Source organism: Eschrichtius robustus, chromosome 10 (genome assembly GCF_028021215.1).
Source record: "Eschrichtius robustus isolate mEscRob2 chromosome 10, mEscRob2.pri, whole genome shotgun sequence".
NCBI classification, from domain to species: domain Eukaryota; kingdom Metazoa; phylum Chordata; class Mammalia; order Artiodactyla; family Eschrichtiidae; genus Eschrichtius; species Eschrichtius robustus.
The window spans coordinates 4428948-4448844 of record NC_090833.1 but is presented as its reverse complement, the minus strand read 5'-3'; the positions used below and the strand labels follow the sequence as shown (position 1 = coordinate 4448844).

General features: G+C 58.4%; 1 protein-coding gene across 3 annotated transcripts in view; it reads left to right on the top strand.

Annotated features, from left to right (window-relative positions):
• NTNG2 (netrin G2) overlaps positions 1 to 18034 on the top strand; it is a 71346-nt gene extending 53312 nt beyond the window's left edge. The window contains exons 4-10 of one of the 3 annotated variants that reach the window (XM_068552917.1): positions 4414 to 4586; positions 7120 to 7146; positions 11488 to 11562; positions 13047 to 13148; positions 14624 to 14791; positions 16205 to 16339; positions 17045 to 18034. In XM_068552917.1, coding sequence (XP_068409018.1) covers positions 4414 to 4586; positions 7120 to 7146; positions 11488 to 11562; positions 13047 to 13148; positions 14624 to 14791; positions 16205 to 16339; positions 17045 to 17280 — 916 coding nt within the window. In that variant the 3' untranslated portion in view covers positions 17281 to 18034. The remainder of the gene's footprint in view (positions 1 to 4413; positions 4587 to 7119; positions 7147 to 11487; positions 11563 to 13046; positions 13149 to 14623; positions 14792 to 16204; positions 16340 to 17044) is intronic. The other 2 variants (XM_068552918.1, XM_068552919.1) reach the window with 2 other exon arrangements.
• The last annotated feature ends 1863 nt before the right edge of the window (positions 18035 to 19897 follow it).

The following is a 19897-nucleotide window of genomic DNA, read 5'->3' as shown; positions in this document are numbered from 1 at the left end:
GAGAGCATCACATGTGTTGACCAATAAGGTTTAAACACAGAACCTTTCTTTGCCATGGACCATCCTTGGGGTCTAGTGTTCCCAGGAAGAAGGGTCCCCAGTGCCAGCAGGTGCCTGCCCATCCCTCTCTGTGCCTTTCCCAGAGCTGAGCACATAGTAGGCCCGCAGTACATATGTGGTAATAGATTGGAACTCCAGGGAAAGAGTGAACAGGCTTTCTCATGCTCTGTTTATTTCAGCTCTGTGCTGCAGTAAAACCTTGACAGGGCTAAGTATCCAGGGAAGATGGAGTTAAAATAGCACAGATTTTAGCATTGGCTAATTCCCTTGGACAGGGCCTTCACTCTACATCAGAATTCTATTCCAGAGAGTTCAAAAAACATCCTTGAACCTGGGACTTGAGAGTCACGAACAGTGCACGGTGTGTAACACGGAGCGATCGTTTCCCAAACAGGACCCTGATGGACCTGCTTCTCCTCCTGAGAGGAAAGGCCTGTGTGAGCTCAAGAACCAGCCTCCTTCCCCACCTAGCCTGACTTCCAGTTTTCAAAAACCATTTGTTATCTACTTATAAAAGTAATACCTGCTCACTATAGAGAATGTAGGAAACGTGCAAAGTGACAAAGAAGGAAATAGAAATAATAACTATAATCATTAATAATCCCACCCCTCCCTCAGGACAGGTACAGGAATACCTAGATGTATTGTCTACTGGTGTTTCGGGTATGGATATATGTACTTAAACATAATCAGAAGCTGCATGTACTAGTCTGCTTGGGCTACCATAATGGAGTGCCACGGACTGGGGGGCTTTAACAACAGACATTTCTTCATTTTCTCACAATTTTGGAAGTTAGAAGTCCAAGATCAAGATGCTGCCAGGGTTGGTTTCTGGTGAGACCCCTCTTTCTGGCTTGCAGATGGCCAGTTTCTCACTGTGTCCTCACATGGTGGAGAGAGAGCTCCAGGGTCTCTTCCTCCTCTTGTAAGGGCACCAACCCTATGGGATTAGGGCCCCACCCTTCTGACCTCCTTGAACTTTAATTACCTCTCTAAGGGGTCTCTCTCCAAATACAGTTGCATTGGGGCGTTAGGGCTTCGACATATGAATTTGAGAGGGGACACAATTCAGTCCATAACGCTATAATACCTACAGTTTGGTACCTTACATTTTTACAATCCATATTCTAACCCATGTTATCCTCTTGGACTCCGGAGTTGGATATCTCTGCGTTCCGGTTTCAGTCACAGTTCTGGACAGCCCTGTGACTCTGGGCAAGATACTTAACCTCTCTGAGCCTCCATTTTCTCGTCTGTAAAGTGAAGGTGACAATAGTACCAGCGTTTGTGGTCATTCAAGGGTCGGATGAGATACCCATTGGCACACAGCAAACACTTGCTGAGTATGGTCTTTTCATTTCTATTTGGAACATTCCCCAAGGCTTGAAGTAGCCTTTGACAACATAATATTTAATGGCTTTATAATACTCCATAGCATGGATGTGCCCAATTTCCCATAACCATTCCTCAAGATGATATGAGGGCAGAGAGAAGCTATGAGAAGGAAGGCAGCCCCGGCACTTCTGAAGCCAGCAGGCAGCAGGTTAACTCCGAGCTGCAGGGCTGCTAGGAACCTGGCAACCAGTTTTCCCCATTTGGGATCCTTGCCCTGGAAGGCCGGCCTCACAGCAGTGCTCCAGTCAGATGGAGACAAAGAGGGCAGGAGGGGAGGCAGGACTGATTTATGAAATGGGAAGATGCAGGGAGTTAAATATTCATCGTGTGGATAAGCAGAGGCTAAGGGGAGACGCTGTGTCCCGGAGGAGCGTGACTCAGTGGAAGGTGGGGTATGAAGAGAAGAGGGAAATTACGAGCTGGAGAAGAAATGCTGGTTTAGCATTCGGGAAACAATCTTTGAGATGATGAGATCCAGCGAGGGGGAATGTTGCACACGCCGGGCATCACTGGTGGGACGTAGGCGCCTCCACCCTAGTCCATGCCACTGTCCTCTGTTGCCAGCCGGGCACAGCTTCCTGCCCGCTCTCCATACCCTGGCTCTGGTCCCCCTGACAAAGTATCCTTCATGGAGCGACCACGGTGATATATAAAATAGGAGCCAGAGCAGGACACCTCCAACCTTCCAATGGCTTCCAGAACACAATCCAGCCTCCGAATCATGGTCTGGCCTCCTCCTCCCCCTTACCTCATCTTAGACCTTACAGGTTGAGCTCTTCTCGGCCCTAGGGTCTTCCCCGATGCTCTTGTCTCCTTCCAGAAGTTTCTCCCCTCCTTGCCTGAGTAACTCTTGATGTTCCTTCAGGTCTCAAGTTTAAATTGTTCTTCCTGGAAGCCTGTCCTGCTCCCCCCAGACTAAGTTAAGACCCACCCATGATCCCCTCTCCTTTGTAGAACACGTGGGCACCTATAACACTTGACATTAATGAAAGATTTGCATGATGATTATTTTAAAATTAAGTCTATATTAAATTTTAGGTTTTAGGTTTACAGAAAATTGAGCAGATCATGCAAAGAGTTCCGAATACCCGGGTTCCCCACCCAGTTCCACCTGTTATTAACATCTTGCGTTAGTGTGACACATTTGTTATAGTTGATGAACCAACATTGATACAGTATTGTCAACTCAAGTCCACAGTTGACATTAGGGCTGTATCTTGCTGCTGTGTGCTTCTGTGGGTTTTGACAAATGTGTAATGTCGTGTGTCCACCATGACAGTGTCGTGCAGAGTCACTTTCCTGCCCTAAAAATCCCCTGGGCTCCACCTATTCATCCTCCCCACCCCTCCCCCAAACACTGATCTTTTCATTGTCTCCCCGATGGACCCTATCCTCCATCAGAGGAGGGACCCCATCTGCTTTGTCGACCATTATACCCACCATTCCCAGCTCAGAGCCTGGCACATAACAGGTGCCCTATAAATATTTTTCTTTGTGTATTTTAATAACAAGAAAATCCTACCAAACACATTATTCTGCAATTTGCTTTTTACAAATATTGACAATATATCTTGGAAATCTTCCCATATGAGAATATAGAGCACTCTCTCTCTCTAACTTTTTATTATGGAGGATTTCCAACATGCGTACAAAAATAGAATCTACGATAATGAACTGCCATATACCTGTCACCCAACTTCAGCAATTAACTCATAGCCTTTCTTGTTTCATCTGTATCTCTGCCCATGTTTTCCCTTTCTGTGTTATTCTGAAGCAGATCTCAGACATCAGATACTTTCATCTGTAAATACTTGTGTGCGTCCCTAAAGCTAAGGACTTTTAAAGATGTAACCACAATACCATCATTGCCTTTAATAAACATTAATTTAATATCACCAAATGTAGTCAGTGTTCAAATTTCCAGTTGTCTCACGAATATACATTGTTTATCTGAGTTTAGAGGTTGTTTGACCAAGATCCAGATGAGGTCCACGATCTGCACTTGATTGCTTTGCCTTTGAGGTTTCTCTTGATCTGGGCCCCTCCTCCCTCCATTTCAAGTTTTGCCCCTTGCAATTCATCTGTCCAGTAAACTTTATCATCACTTCTGGATTTTGCTGATTGCGTCCCCCTGGTGTTGTTTAGTATGTTTCTCTGTCCTCTGTATTTCCTATCAATTCGTAGCTGGATCCGGAGTGTTGATCAGATTCAAGTTCAATTTGTCTTGACGAGACTTTTTCTTTGGTTGTCTCTCTCTATTGATGCTCTGTGCCTACAGCTATCCATTCGGTAGGGGATGCTACACGGTGACTTTCAAATTCTGTCCTTCCTTCTTCAATTATCAGCTGGAATGCTTCTATAAAAAGAAACATCCCGTCATCAACTATTGGTTACCTGGAGGTACCCTTTTTATATAGGACAGGCGAGACAAATGCTTGATTCTTTCCCTTTATTTACTGGCTTCAGAATGATGAGTTGCCTATAAATATTTGAATGAATGAATGAATAATACATGTGTGGATGAATTGACAGGCTTTTTGGAGTTGGGGCTTCTTTCTGCCCTCAAGGGCATGGGTGTGGGCCACGGCTGAGAGCAGAGGTGCAGCCTGGGGCCAGGTCCACGTCCCCACAACCAGGGACAGGTAACTCTTGCTACCCGTCAACCCTCCATGGTTGAGAGCAAAGGTGATCAGAAGCTGCGTTACTGAAAATTCAGCACCTGGGACAAGGGCATCTCATCACCCCACCCTCACCTGAGAGGTAGGAGCCAGGGGCACCTCATGCTGGGGAAGGACTCAAAATGGTGAATCCGGGAGTATTTGTCCCAAAGGAGAGTCGTGGCAGGTTGGACAGATGGCCTCAAGAGTCCCTTCCAGGCCGCCCTCCAAGCCCCTCCAGAGAGCTGGACCAGCCCACCCACACGCTCACTGACGCCTTGCCCCCTCCATGTCCCCCCAGGTGCAAGTGCAACCTGCACGCCAACCTGTGCTCCGTGCGCGAGGGCAGCCTGCAGTGCGAGTGTGAGCACAACACCACCGGCCCGGACTGCGGCAAGTGCAAGAGGAGCTTCCGCACACGGTCCTGGCGGGCTGGCTCCTACCTGCCACTGCCCCACGGCTCTCCCAACGCGTGTGCGTACGCAGAGCGGCCGCTGCGCCCCGGCCCCCCCCCCCCCCAGTCCCCTCCCCCCTCGCACCAGTGAGGCCATGGTCTCCCCGCAGCCTTCAACCTCAGGAGCTGTGGATCTCATCACGCACACACATGCACACACATGTCCTCCCTACAGAGGTGTGCACACAGAAACATGCACGCATGCACACATGGACACACATGCGCACACACACATATGCACACACAGGCACACCCCTTGTTGCCAAGCTCCTAAGCGCCAGGCCCTGTCATCAAGAACCTCTAGCACACCTGCATCCTGCTGGAAACCTGAGATGAGCTTCCTCAGCAACCTTCCGCTGACTTTCCCTTCTTGCCCCCAGGGCAGGAGAGAAGGCCCAGAGGGTGTCAGGGAGGAGGCGGTGGGGACCCCTCACTCCGGGTTAACCGTGAGGAGCAGCGCCATCCCTCGTAACCAGTGCTTATGGGGCATTTACATAGCCAAGTGCTACGGGGTCCCCACTCCCTCAACCCTTCGGGCGGCCCCAGGAAGTGGGTCTCCTATTATCCCATTTTACAGAGGGGTCCTCCGAGGCCCTGGCCCGTGCCCTCTGCATGGTCCTCTCCTCTCCCGGCTCAGCCTTCCTGTGCCAGAGGTCAGCCTCGGGGTGCGCCCACACACGCCTGCACTATGAACACCCTTTGGGGGCCCCCATCACTGGCCCCCAACATAGTCCCTGGGTATCTCCATGAAACCAAGAGTCCCAGGGAGCCCCCAGCTGCCATGGGTAAGGGGGCCTGGGCTGGTCCCAGAGTGGGATCTCCCCAGCTGCCCCCGCCCCAGTGATTTGCTGACGCTGGTCAAGTGCTTTGACAAGGAGGCTGCACCGGGCATATTCTCTACACAGCTTCTCAGCCCTCACAGTAACCCCTCGGGTGCTATTTTCCTTATTATCCCACTCTCCAGATGAACAAACAGAGCCCCAGTGACCCTCAGTCCCCTCCTAGTTCAGCAGCAAGTTAGATGCCACCGCTGCACCCAGCTCCAAAGCCAGGCTGGGCCGCCGGCACCGCTCAGCTCGCCCCTCCTGGGCACGCTCCCAGGAGCCCCTCCATCGGCAGCCCCGCGACCAACCGGTGAAAGATTTATGCAACTTTAGGCTGACAAAGCCGGAAGCCTCGCAGCGAGGCTGTGACAGGCATGTTGGGCGTGTGCGGGCGCCGCTCAAGGAGCCTGTGAAGGGTGACCTCCCAGAGTCACGGCACCTGCTGGCCTGCAAAGGCACGGAGAGCGCTCTGGGCGACAGCCCAGCCCCGCCCGCTCCCCCCTCGCCGCCGCATGCCCAGCCCACCTCTTTGTTGCCAGGACCGTTTCTTGAACACTTTCCTTCGTCGCTGTCACCTCCCTCTGGCTCGCAGGCTCATCCCTTCATCTGTCCTGCTGGCCCCCCCCCCGCCTCCCCGCTTCCTCTCTGGACCCTGTTCTCCTCCTGGAAGGATCCCCCCAAGGTCCCCCGGCACCCACAGGCTAAGACCCTTACCTGCAGGTCATGCACTGTGGGCCCCCAGGTGCATCCTCCCAGGCCTCCCTCACTCTCCCGCCACCAGGGTCACCAGGGGAGGTCCTCACGCCGCACGTCCCCCTGCCCACACCCCGGCGTCCACCCCAGGGCTCCCGGGGCACAGAGGGGTGCCCTCATGCTCCGTCCTTTGTCAGGACCGCCTGGAGGGGAAGCTGTGGCCCCGGCTCCTTCCTTCTGAGACTGACGATTCCCGCCCTGGTACCCAAAGTCCCAGGTCAGACCGTGGCCTTGGGCCCCTCTCATCCCCAGGGCACAGACAGAAAGGCCCGGGTCGGAGTCAGGCCTCTGCCACTCGCAGCTGTGTGGCCTTGGACAAGCCATTTCTCCGCCTGAGCCCTGTTTTCTCAGCTGTAGAGTCAGGACCCTAATAAAACCCCCTGTGGGGCTGTTGTGAGGACTGAATGGCCCAGGTGGGGAAAGCGCTCAGCCCGTGCCCACATGCAGAAAGCTCTCAACACGTGGCAGGCGCTGCGATCATCTTCCAATCAGTCGTTCAGCCGTCCCTGCATTTCTTCAGATGGGAGCCTGCACCATGGTTTCCCTCTGGTGGTAACTTCCATCAGAGCTTCCAGTAAACCAGTCTGTCCCCGTGGCTGGGGACCCAAATGTTCTCTGAAATCCCATCACTCCTGAGAGAACAGCCACCCGCCTCCTTGTCCTGCACTGGAGGACCCGAGAGTCTAAAATCAAATGAGAAGGGTGCCTGTGAAGCCCCCAGCGGAGGCTTATCAGCAGGTCCCCTGATAGGGTAAGTCACAGCTCTGAGACTCAGTTTCTCCATCTGCAAAATGGGCTAATAGGGGCCCCTCCCTCTCAGGGCACCGGTGAGGATGGAATGGATGATCTGACCCAATCCCTGCACGGTGAGGTGCCCAGGCCCCCTGATTTCCTTTCCCCAGCCCTGCCACCCCCTCCTCTGCAGGGAGGAGGTGGCCGGGCCCCTTACTCTGCTGTGACACTTCTCTTTCCGCAGGTGCCGCCGCAGGCTCCGCCGTTGGCAGTAAGTACACACCTGGGTCACCACCACCCTAGGGAGGCGACTGGGGCCCTCCGTGCACGAGCCTCTTTGCATGTCCTGGGAAGAGCAGGAGGGGAAAGACAGGGCTTTCCTGCCGCCCTGGATCCACGGGCCTCACCACCCGCTCCTCTAATCCATTTGCTTCTTCCCCTTCCTCACCCCCTCCTTCGTGTCTCACAGTTCCTCCCCTCTAGCTTCTCAGCTGGTGCTGCTTTGGAAAGGTCCCCTTGCCCCCCGGGGGAACTCTCTGCTCCTCCCTCTCCTGCCAGGCAAGAGTGGGGGTCACCTTCCCCGACCAGAACCGCCCCCCCGAGTCTGACCATGGGGTTTGGCCTCCCTCCGGGCAGCCCGCAGCTATCACCTCTGCAGCCGCTCGCCCATGGGGAGGCTGAGGGAAGTGAGCCCGGATCCCGACGCGTCCAGGTCAGCTCAGGCCCCAGAGCAGCCAGACCATCTGAAGGAGGGTCAGGGGAGTCCCGAGAACTCAACAGGGAAGGTGAGGGAGGGCGGTAGGGGGTGACCAACTATCACGAAGTCATCATCAAGCACGCGCAGTGCCAGGCATCGGCTAAGCAGGATACTCGTACTATCTCATTTCATCCTTGAAGCCACCGCCCCACCCTAGGTGGGTATTGCCATCTGTTCTCAGATTCAGCAGGAGAGAACTTGTCAAACGGCCAGCCAGTGCCGACCCCAAGTCTCAGAAAGGCTTCCAGGGGCGCCGCCTCCCTCCACCAGGGCTCTTTGGGGCCACGCTCAGCCCCGGGGCTGCTCCCTGTGGGACACCAGCGGGCGGAGAGGGGGCCAGAAGAAGCTGGACCTGGAGGGGACGCTGGTCCGCTCAGGGGGGGTCTTAAGTTGCTCCTCTGCGTTGCTCCACACCCACCAACTCCCCCGCCCTCTCTTGCTTTTCTCATCTCTTGCCAGGCATCAGCAGGTCTCGGAAAGACCCCGTCCCCAAAGCCCCTGTGGCCGCTGTGGCCGTGAGGGGGGACCCCCACCACTCCTGCCCCTTCCACATCCACTGCTTGGGCCCCCATGGCCCCCAGCAGCCCACAGCCCACAGGTGGGTGCCCAGCTACAGCCCCAGCTGCCCTGCCCTTTCCCACTTCTGGCCCGAGTCCCTGCCTCTCTCTGTGATGTGCGATGATGTGGAAGCATCAGCCCTGGGGAGGGCAGGGGCTTGGCTCTTAGAGTAGAGAATGCTAGATCCCGGAGCCGCAAGAGCATGGCGCCAAGAGGCCTCCGGGCTGTCTGGACCCACCTGTCACTGGGCCCAGCCAGGGCATCCAGGGCTCACGTGAAAGTCCTGCATCCTCTTCCTCCTGCCCACCCCCGCCAGGGCACTGCTTGGTGACCAAAAGGCGGGGTGACCTAGCAGGGGGGGCCCAGGGGAGCCGGCCCAGGCCCCGCCCCCACCAACCATCCTAGCCCCAGCTCTGCCCCCTGCCCACGAGCAGCTGACCCCCGGGAACGGACAGTGCAGGGTTAGTCAAGAAGGTAGTCTCCTCGGATCAGCAAGGCGGAAGGGAGCCTCTGAACTGGCGTTTTCACACTCTGGACGGCTGGGCCCTTCGGGGCAGGGCCAGGCCAGGGGCGTGTTCAAGGCTTGGGGTGCTGGGGTGGCCCCCTGGTCTCACCCGGTCTCACTTGGGGCATCCCACCAGCTGCTGCCTGCTGCGAGTGCCAGGAGTCTGAAAGGACTCATCCTGCCCAGAGGATGCCGGGAAGATGTGGCCAAGGTCCCTGGTCCCCAGCAGTGTGCCCCGCCTCTGCCCCACCCCCTCTGCAGGGAGGAGGTGGCGGGGTAGGGGGCTCCTTACTCCTTGGGCAGTGCCGCGCCCCTTCCTCTCTCTGACGCTCATGGACCCTTGGAAGGGTGGCATTTCCAACGGGCAGAGAGCCCTCCGTCAGCTGGGGAGGGATCCCCGACACTCCGGCTTCGGCCTGTTGGGGGTTGGTGCTCCGCAAGCCCCCAGCCAGTGAATGCCGTGGAAGAGTCCCCCTCGCCCAGCTCCTCCGCTGGACCAGAGGGCGACACATCACACTTCTTTCTACCTCCTTCCCTTCTCCACGGGAGACATTTGCAGGGGGCAGGGGGCTAGCCGGGAGATTCGAGGATTTCAGGATGGCCTCTTGGCCCAGGAATCCTCTTTGGGGTGGAGGACATGCGTCACTCTGGAAATCCGGGCTCCGGACACAAGTTGGTCCAGCCGCCTGAGACTTGCGCTTTTTTTGCTGAGCTTGTGATGGGCAGACGGGACCAAAAATAGTCGTGGTAGGTCCCGTGTCTGGCTGCAAACGGTGACCTGTCCGGGTGGGAGGCCAGACGCTCACGCGCACACACATTGAGGAAGCCGGACCCCGTTTTTGGAGCTGCTTCTGACGTGGTACGAAGGGTGCAAACTGCAAAGCTAGGAGTTAAGGAAAGCATCAGAGTCAGGGCGGTGAGCCTGGACGAGAGAAGGTTTGAATCGTGAGGGTCCCCAGGACTCAGGTGGTGAGAAGGACGTACCCCGCCCTCCAGGCAGGACTAGCATTCAGCGGGGTCATGGTCCACTTTGCATCCTGAGTCCAGTGCCGGGCTGCAGGCATTAAGAGAAAAAGGCGGCTGCGGTGTGACAGCCGGTGACCTGAGTGTCCCAAGTCTTAGGGGTCATCAGTCCTCTTTAGCAACTGAAGCCTATGCCTGGGCCCCCATGATGCCCATTCCCCCCGCCCCACGAATCATGACTCTCACTGCAGCTAGTGGAGCTCGGACGTCTCCTGGGCCAGGAGCTTGTACTCTATTCCTTGCTCACAGCCCCACGAGATGGGGCTGTTATCTTCCTAGTCCCGTAGGTGAGGATATGAAGGCTTAGGAAGAAGCAGCTGGATTTTTATGGTATGTAAATTATACTTAAGAAAGCTGTTTAAAAAAAAGAAAAAAGAAGCAGTTGCTCAAGGTAACAGGCAGGACCTGAACTCGGGGCTCACTGACTCCTGATGTTTCCTGCCCACTCAGCCACCCCGTGCCACGGCCCCGAGGCCTCGGGGGTCTGTGAGGTGGTGCCGCCTTTAAGATCTGGCTTGCACAGCTCCCCGGTTCCAAAGGAACGGACGGGGCCTGCATCTGGCCTTGGCAAGTGACACGGGCCATTGCAGGAAGGCTCCTCCCGCATACCTGAGCGTGTCCCTGGAGAACCCAGTCTTGTCCACCCCCAGGCCCCCATGAAGGTCCTGATTCTCTCCAGGTACCTCCCAAGAAGTGCGTCAGGCTCTCTGGCCCAAGTCCACCTGGGCCCTTGAACCCCTGGCCCAGATGTTTCTCCCTTCTGCCAGTGTCAAGCTGTCCAGAGGGCAGGGGCTGCCGGCAGAAAGGCTGTTCAAGACCACTAACCCTCTCCCCAGCTTGGCCGCCGAGGGTGGTGGGAGAGAGGCTGCAAAGCACAATGCCTTCAGGGCGGGTTTATCGCGGCCCTAATTAAGCCCTTGCCAATTTGGGCACCCGCATTCTCGTCTCATTGAACATCCCATAAATGTCAATTTCATGTCCAGAGGCTCTTGGCTCCCAGCTGGAAAGTCTCCCACACTTCTTAGCTGGTAGATTTTCTTTTTCTTTCCCCACCAACCGGCATCGTGCATAACCCCTTTAAGAAGCGGAAAAAATCCGATTTCTCCCTTGTCCCTGTGAGTTCGTCCTTTGAAATTCGGCACAGAACGATTCCTTGCCTTGCCAGCCCTACCTGAGTCCCCTGCTGTGTGTCCGGTTAGTCTTGGAGATGGGCACAGTGGCATTTGGGGGCTGACTCACGTTGGGGTCCCTGGTGAAAATGGGCCCAATCTAGGGGTCAGGGAGGACGCCCCAGTCCCCAGATTGGGGTTGGACAGGACGAGGACCCTCTGGACACGTTTGATGTCTTGGCCAGAACACACGCCCGCTTTACAGCCATTAGCCAGAGACTTTAGCGCAGAGAGGCCTGGGCCCAGATACATGGGACTTGATCTAACTCTAGCCTTCAGTGTGAATGGGGGCCACACTGGGAGGGAGATTCAAGAATCAGGTGTCCCGCCGAAGAATGGACTGCCCAAAGTACGCAGATTCTTGGGCATGGGGCCCCCTTCCATCCGGTGTCCATGCGCCCTTCATAGGCTGCCGTAGTGTAGACGCTGCCTCTCCTGTAGATTTGAACCCAGTTCTATTTGGCCAGTGTAGGCAGAGCCGCTTCTTATAGTACTGCTTCTTGTAAGGGGCCTGTATGCGGTGATGCCTCAGTAGGTCCCCAGGATACGCCCAGCCCCAGCCCCTTGCATAACTTGGTTTCTCCTCTTCTTTCCCCTAAGAGTGGATCAGGCCATCTACCGCTGCCCCCCTCTGGGCGAGCGCCCCCTGGCCCCAGGTGTCCTCCAGTGCAGAAGGTATGGGGAGCGGGGAGCTCCTTCTGAGACTCTGTAGTGGAGGGAGCAGGGGCACGGGGTGGGGACGCAGGGTGGCAAGGGGCCCAAGGGCGCCGAGGGGAGGGGCCTTGGAGCTCTGCCTGCCCCTACCCCCAACTCTCACCTACTTAGTGATACCACCACACCCGACCCCTGTCAATCCTACACTCTAACCCTAACCCTAAGCCCCAAGGGCTTCCGAGGCAAGTGGAGACCCTGTCCTGATAACAGTAACCCTCTCTATCCCACCATCGTGCTCACAGGACCCCCTGGGCCGAGGTGGAGCTCAGAGTCAGAGAGGGCTTCCTGCAGGGGGTTGGCTGTGAGTAGATGAAGGGGGAAGGTAGCCTTCCAGGCGGCAGGACCAGCTGGGGCAGAGGCTCGGCGGTGGGATGGCAGGGAGCAGCGGCCTGACCAAGCGAGATGCGGGGAGGGGTCGTGGAAGGCACTGAGACCAAGTCCAGAGCCTCATTCTCCCACCGCAGTGGGAAGAAACACGTGGGGGCCCACGGGCTCCTTTGTAGCCGTCGTGGACACACCCAGGAGGCACACAGGGCCTGCCTGAGTCTCCAAGATGGGACGCTGTCCCCGGTCCCGGCTCACGGTTCCCTGGACGTTAAGCCCTAATGCTGGCTTAGGCAGCAGCCCAGCCCACACCTCCAGTTCCCCTCCCGCGCCAGCTGTGAGTGGTGAGCAGGGCTTTGCGCGCCCCCTGCTGGCAAGCAGTTCCGGAGCCGGACCCGCAACGGTGAGGGTCTGCAGTTCCCAGCAACCTGGCCGGCCTCTGAGTCAGGGCGTCCTCCCCGGTGATGGAGAGCAGGCTGGAGCAACCACTTCCCGGCCCTGGACCCACTGGGGCACGACAGCCTCCCAGGCAGAAGCCGAGGAGACTGTGGCATGCTCCCCCGCAAATACGGGGCTGGGATTCTGGGCAGTGGAAGGCAGGGCAGTCTGTGCTCATGGCTGGACGGCACCTGCCCAAGGGGAGTCCCTGGACGGTAAAGGACTCACTCTGGCTGGAGCAGGGAGCTTGCTTCAGAAAGGAAGGGAGGTGGCCAAATCTTGAAAACCAGCTACAGACGCTGGACTTGACGCTCACGGGAGTTTGGAGAGGAGAGGGGAGAGCGAAAGTACAAGGGTGTGCAAAGCAGTGTTTCCAACCAGTCAAAAAACTGTCCAGCTTCAGCAAAGTATTTAGCACAATATGAGGGATGTTGGAGATAGAGAATAACTTGGAAGGATGAATCCAGCTGGATGTGTAGATGGTGTCCAAGGAGGGACCAAAGGCAGGCCTGGTTCTGTGTGCTCCTGGTTGTGCTATGTCGTCTCTGAGCAGGTGACAAAGCTGCTCAGAGCTTGCCCAGGGCACCTTGGGAGCCTGTGCCGAGCTTTACCTCGACCAGGACAGCCCACCCTGGGCAGCTGGACCACAGCTGATGAAAGAGCTTCTTTCTCATCTCTCCAAGCTGCGGGCACCTCCGCTGCTGCCCCCGCCCCTGCCAAGGCCTCCAGACTTTTTCAGCTCAGGCCCAAATCTCCTCAAGTGATGCCTATTGAAGAATTCGAAGGTAAGAGGAAGGCCCCGGGGCTGATCAGCCCCTCCTCCGGCCCCTCTCCCTCCCCCCCCCCCCCCCCCCCGACCTACACTGGAAAAAACAAAACAAAACAATGCAGTACATGGACCGATGCCCCCTCCCCGAGTAGCTGGGTCAAGGTGAAACGGAGCCTCTCTCGCCTCCAGTCCTCCCTCCCCAAGGGAGCTGGGAGCAGGTATGAGTCAGAAGTACAGTGGGCAAGCACGGGGCAGGCAGAGGAGCTACCAGGAATAGCCTGTCCTGGCTTCCCTGGGAGGTGTGGCCCAGCGGCTCGTCTTGGCTGAAGCAAGATCTGGGACACAGGGGTCACTGACAGTACTCCTTGGGACATCTGGAGGATGCCTCACCTTCTCACTGTCCCTGGAGGGACAAGGTGAAGGGGACGGGTCCAAGAGGCCATGGTGTGGGAATGCTCACCATCTCCTCCTGGGCACATCTCAGAGGCTCATTTCTCCAAGGTCTCCCATGCCCTTGACCCTGACACGTGGTCAGTCCCTCCTTCTCACATCACAAAATGGGGGTTGTGTCCTCTAGAGATACACAGATGGTGTCTCACAGAGGGGAGCTGGCATCCTTTCTTGTTCAAGGGGGTGTTGAGCCTCTTAGGAGGGACAGCAAGGGATGTCCCCCTCTGTGGCAGGGAAGGTGACCCTCCTCACCAAACCCCGCCCCTTGGTGATGTCATGGGAGCCACCTCCAAACCCCGGGGGCCTTGCCCCAGGTGGTCCCAGGTGCCTCCAGTGAGAGTCAGAAGCTGGGCCAGGGCTAGGAGGAGTCAAGGTGAGATGCTCAGGGCACAAACCTTAAGGCAGCACTCACTCTCAGGGTCGTGCCAGAGCAGGCCCTCTGATGCCAATGAGATTTGCAGAACAGCTCGGGCTAATAAGAAAGGGTCCTGCAGGTGGGTGTTTTCCTTCCAATCATCTTCCAAAGCAGCATGGGGAGGAAGCTCCTGGCCCTTTCCATCCTCTCCAGCGTTCATGCATGCATCCACCCTTCATTGAATCACTGGGGTACCGTGGTGAACGCCATGAACCCAGGCACCGCCCTCCCTGAGCTCACGGTGTGGCGGCATGACCCCATCCTCCCTGCATGAATCATGTCTAACCACCCCAGCATCACGAGGGCCTCCCACCAGAAAGCACTTCGCCCTGGTACCCGGCCAGGCTTTTAACGGATGCTGCCCACTGGCCCTCCCTGGTGCCCTGCCCATGGGGCCAGGTGGTAATCTGTGAGCTGGGCCTACACGGGTTCTCCTTCGGGCTCGAAGCTAGCAGGCCCATCTCTCCCCACATGGTACAGAAGTGTTGGAGACCCAGGGCACCTTCCTGTGCCAGGTCCTACCCCTGGCCTCAGTGTTCGGGAATGCACCAGGGAGGGGGCAGCCAGAAGGCACACTCTCCATCTGTTCTCTGACCCTTGGTGTTTCTCGCGTTTGGCCGGCCCAGACTGCGAGTGCTATGGCCACTCGAATCGCTGCAGCTACATCGACTTCCTGAACGTGGTGACCTGTGTCAGCTGCAAGCACAACACACGAGGCCAACACTGCCAGCACTGCCGCCTGGGCTACTACCGCAACGGCTCCGCGGAGCTGGACGACGAGAACGTGTGCATTGGTGAGCCCTCGGCTGGGAGGCGGGGGCCCCGCACGCGAGTGTGCGGACCAGGGTGCACGGCGGAAGAGCAGCGACACCCCTGCATCGGAATCCCCGGGGGGAGGCCGGGGAAATGCCAATTCCAGGGCCCACTCTAGAGACAGACGCCCCCAGAATCCGCTCTATTAATAACCTCCCCATGTGGTTCTCCCTGCAGGCACTGGCATTTCAGAGCCACTAGTTCCAGTCAAAGACGGGTTCTAGGGCTTGCCTGGCTGTGTGCCTTTGGGCAATTGTCTTCCCCTCTCTGGGGCTGTTTCCCTGTTTGTAAAATAGGGAGGTGGATCAGATCAAGGGTTTTCAACCGTTTTGGCGGGACTGAAGCTTTTCTTCAAACGAATTTTTTTCTCACGCTTTATATGCCCTCCACCCCCAGTGGGCAGACGGTTGGCTTTCTTTAAACTCTGCTCCAGGACTGGCTTTTGGGGTAAAGAAGGAAATCTACAGGGGCCCTGGGCCCAGGCAGAGGCAGGCCCTCCCAAAAGACCGAACATGTGGCCCACAACCAACACCCACTAGTCTGGAAGACGGTCTCCAGTAGAGGCCAGTTCTCAGCCCTCTGACGCCCAGCGCCCTTGGGAACCCATTGCCCATCCCCCACCCAGCGGGCCAGCCCCGGCTGCGCACAGGAGGGGCTGCCCGCAAAGCTGCAGCTGTCAGTCTGAATTATGGCAGCGGCCTTCAGATAATTTCATCACAACTCTAAAGTGATCCCAACGGAACTGTGCTGCCCATGTCACACCAGCCAGCAGCAGGGACAGGGCAGGGCCTCTGGATCCGATTAGAGGCGTGCCTCCTCCCCCAGAGCCTCCTTTTGCCTTGCCTGTCTGCCTCCGCCCCCCACCCCCCACCCCCGGGCCCGGCACTAGGCGACAAGGACTCCCAGAGTGGGGGCATTTGGCTCCTCCCACGGAGCAGGGCGAGCTGGAGGCCTCTGGGGCTGCTCCACCCGCCCTGGAGAGGAGCTTCGGAGGCCGACTACGCCCTGCCCCCTCCGCACACACACCCCCGGCCCCCAGGACAGATGCCCGGTGGCCTCTGCTGAGGCTCCTCCCACCTGTCAGTCACAGCTCTTCGGAGCCAGGAGGGATCAGCGCCCGTCCCGGTTACAGAAGCGGAGACGCAGGCCCAGGGACGGGAAGGGGCTGGTCCGGGCCACACAGCGCCAGGGCCAGAGAGGGGAAGGGGCTTAGTGGATGTGAGAAAATGAAAACTGTCCCCTCGAGATCTGGACGCCCCAGGCGTCCCCACCCCGCCGTCCAGCGGCGGGTGCGGAGATCCCGCTGGGAGGGTTGCCGGGGTGGGCGGGGTGGGCCCGTGCGGACGGCGCCCACACGTCGCCCCTGATCGCTCGCCGTGCGCGTGTCCGTCTAGAGTGTAACTGCAACCAGATCGGCTCTGTGCACGACCGGTGCAACGAGACCGGCTTCTGCGAGTGCCGCGAGGGCGCGACGGGGCCCAAGTGCGACGACTGCCTCCCCACGCACTACTGGCGCCAGGGCTGCTACCGTGAGTGCGCGCCGTCCCCCTGCGCGGGGCCGCGTGCTGCGGGGCCCGGGGCGGGGCCTCGAGGCCGCCCAGGTCAGGTCCGGGTCGGTGGGTGGGTCCCAGGGACGGGACCTGGCGCTTCCGGGGCGGGGGCCCGGTAGGTGGGCGGGGCCTGGTGTTGCCCAAGGCAGGTCCGGGTGGTGGGCGGGGCCTGAGGCGAGCCGGTGTAGAGTCGGTAGCGGGAAGGGGCTTGGAGGCGAAAGTGGAGCCAGGGGTTGGCTGCGGTTAGTTGGCTGGAGGCGGGCGGATTTGCGGGGAGGGGGGGAGGGAGGCGGTCCGAGGAAGTGAGGGGCTGGCGGATGGATACCCGACGTTAGCCACGGGAGGAGGGTGGAAGGGCGCCCCAGGCACGTGGAGCAGCACGTGCTAAGCTCTGGACGGGAGAGCAGGTGCGTCTGAAGAACCGCACCAAGGCCAGTGCCGGGGCCGGGGCGGGGAGAGCCGGGCAGCGGCGGGAGGGAGGCAAGGGCCCGGTCTCGCCCGGCCCTTGGTACCATCGCCGCCGGGACGCTTCGGGCCAAGTGCGCCCTGAGCCTCCAACACCCGCTGGTCCAGGCCGCGCCCCCAGTGTTCGCAGGTCCCAGGGGCTGAAGCTGCAGCGAGGGGCGGGGGGAGGGAGGGCTGGACCGGGCCGCCACCCGAGTTAACCGCCCCTCCGCCCCGCAGCCAACGTGTGCGACGACGACCAGCTGCTGTGCCAGAACGGCGGCACCTGCGTGCAGAACCAGCGCTGCGCCTGCCCGCGTGGCTACACCGGCCTGCGCTGCGAGCAGCCCCGCTGCGACCCCGCCGCCGCCGACGGCGGCCTGGACTGCGACCGCGCGCCCGGGGCCGCCCCGTGCCCCGCCACGCTGCTCGGCTGCCTGCTGCTGCTGCGGCTGGCCACCTGCCTGGACTGCTGAGCCCCGCGGAGGACCCCCGGCCAGGGGGGGAGGCCGGACCGTGCGCCCCGCCGAGCCCTACGCCCCGCGCCTGGCGAGCCGGGAGCCCGGGGGCCGGCGTCGGAGGCCCGGCGGCCAGAAGGGTGCGGCCCGAGCTGCTCCCAGGTGCTACTCAGCAGAGTCCTCCCGCCCCGTCCCCCCCGAAGTGGCACCTGCCCCCGCCCCGGCGCCGCAGCAGGGGATGCTGTGTGGTCGCGGCCCCAGTGGCCCGCGATTTCGGTCTTAGTTTTTCTATTACCCACCGCCCCTTTCCTTTTTTTTTTTTTTTTTTTGCGGGCGGTGAGACAGGGGGGGTGGGAGAAGCGCTGCTCATCCCAACAGCCCCAGGTCCTGCCTCCTGCCTCCCTCTCCCCCCACCACACACACACGACTGTTGCAGACACCCCCTGCGCCTGTCCCTGGCTCACCATCAGCCAGCGGACCCGAAAATCCAGTTGCCTCCAACTCTAGTCACTGACTTGATTCTCTTTTCTATTCTTTGTTTTCCCTTACAACCCACCAGACCCCAGGCCTTTCCAGAGGCCTGGTGACCAAGGAGCTCGCTGTCTGGGGGAAGGGAGTTAGGAAGGAGGGTTGGGAGGGCTGGAAACTTCCTTTTGTAGAGAACTATTTTTGTTTGTATTAACCGCCCCTATAAGGAGGGACAAGAGCGGGGACGCTGGACACCACGGGGGTGGTTGATGGTGTATAATCTGACAGTAAAGAATCTGCTCACTGCTGCCTCCAGGGCCTGTTTTCTTTCCGTTCTTTTTTACCCAGCAAGTGTGGGAGTTAAAGGGGAGCCCACAAAATAGCCTTAAAGAAGCAATTTCACGCTCAAGGCCGTCCCTTCCCCAGGCCCTTCTGTGAATGACAGGCAGGGTAGCCAGCGCAGCTCTCTCACCATGTGGCCAGGCCTGGCCCTGCAGTGACCTACAATGTCCCCAAACTTGGGAGGTTATCTCCCTCCTTCCCCCCGCCGCCCGGCAAAAGAAAATATCCAGAGCTTATTGGCACTTTGCCTTGGTTGTCCTCAAATTTAAAAGCATGTGGTAGACATTGATACCCTTGCTGAAAAGTGCAAGGCAAGCGACTGGCAGAGCCGTCTACCAGGGCTCGACTCTGATGCTCCTGTTTATAAACCAGGATGGGGGTGTCCTATCAGGCCTGCTGGACCCCAGCCTCAGGCCCAGCGTCTGCTGCTGCCACCGCCTTCCAGAGCCCCCTGATGGTCACATGCCAAGGTGGGCACAGGCTGGTGGAGGCGGCAACGCAAAGACCCACAGCAGACCACCCTCTCCTCTCTCCTTCCTCTTTCCCTCCAGAGCACCAGGAAGGGGATGGCCGAGGGGACCAGGGGCAGTGTGGGAATTGTGAAAGGGAGCTCCAAAGAAAGGGGTGCATCAGCTTAGCCCTGTGCTTCTGGGGTGCCCGTGGGTCTCTCTGGCCCTTGGGAGTTGGATTTCCCTGCTGTCTCTCAAGAAGATCCAGATTTCCCTGCCCATCTGCTTATTTCCCAGCAGCCCCGGAAGATTCCCAGTCCACGGATCAGGTTCTGGTCCCTTGTTGCTCCTACGGCCATCCCCTCCCCCCACCCCCACCCCCTGAGGTTACCCTCTGGCTGCAGCCGCTCTTTCCAGGCTGGGAAGTTTAAAACTGCGTTCCTCCTGCAAGTCCCCAAAGCAAGGCTCAGACGGAGTTTAACAAAAGTTGAGGATGACAAGAGATTACAACATGGCTACAGGTGGATATAAAATATGCTTAGAGCCTCTCCGGGTCAAACACTGACCCCTCCTGGCCTCCAGATCTCCCTCTGCTCCTAACCCCAAGAAAGTGCCTTCTTTCAGCTCCGCCCCTGCCCCTGCCCCCGCCCCCGTGGCCTCAGTGGCTAAAAGAGAACATCCCTGGGGTCCTCGTGGACGGGAGGGGCCATGTGACAGCTCTGGCCAATGGGCTATAAGCAGGAGTGATGGGCGGGGCCTCCAGAAAGCTCCTTAGAAGCCTCTCCTCCCCTCACTCCCCACCCAGCCTCAGCTGGCCAAGTTTGGGGCCCTGGCGTTTCTCTCTTACCCCCTCTCCCCATGCTCTGGCGGCATGGGGTGGGAGAGCCACCCCCTCAGGATGGTGGAGCTGAGAGGGTGGAAGTTGGTTTTCTGAGGACCTAGCAGAGCAGGGGACGCCAGCCCTAGTTGCTGACCTCCACACTTCTTAATGTGTGAGAAAAAATAAACCTTGATATGATTAGAACACTGGTCTTTGGATTTTCTGTTACACGCAGACTTAACCAATTCCTAAGTTATTGGCCCTCCCCACCCAGCATCTTGGTCTCTGAGTCCACTGATGCAGAGACACTAAAATGTTACCCCCCCTTAGCCACAGCCCCTGTGTCATAACACTGCCCACAACGAAGACAACAGATGGCAGTGGCTTCAGGCCCAGGAGTTCAGGGCCAGTCAAGCCGCCTGTTTCCAGAACAGGACCTGCCTCCGCCTTCAAAGGAGCACAGGGCAGGCTGACCAAAATCCACCTCTAGATAAAACACCAACTGCAGGCTGCAATTTGTAAGCAGTGGTCACCTTCCTCCTAATCATCGTGATAT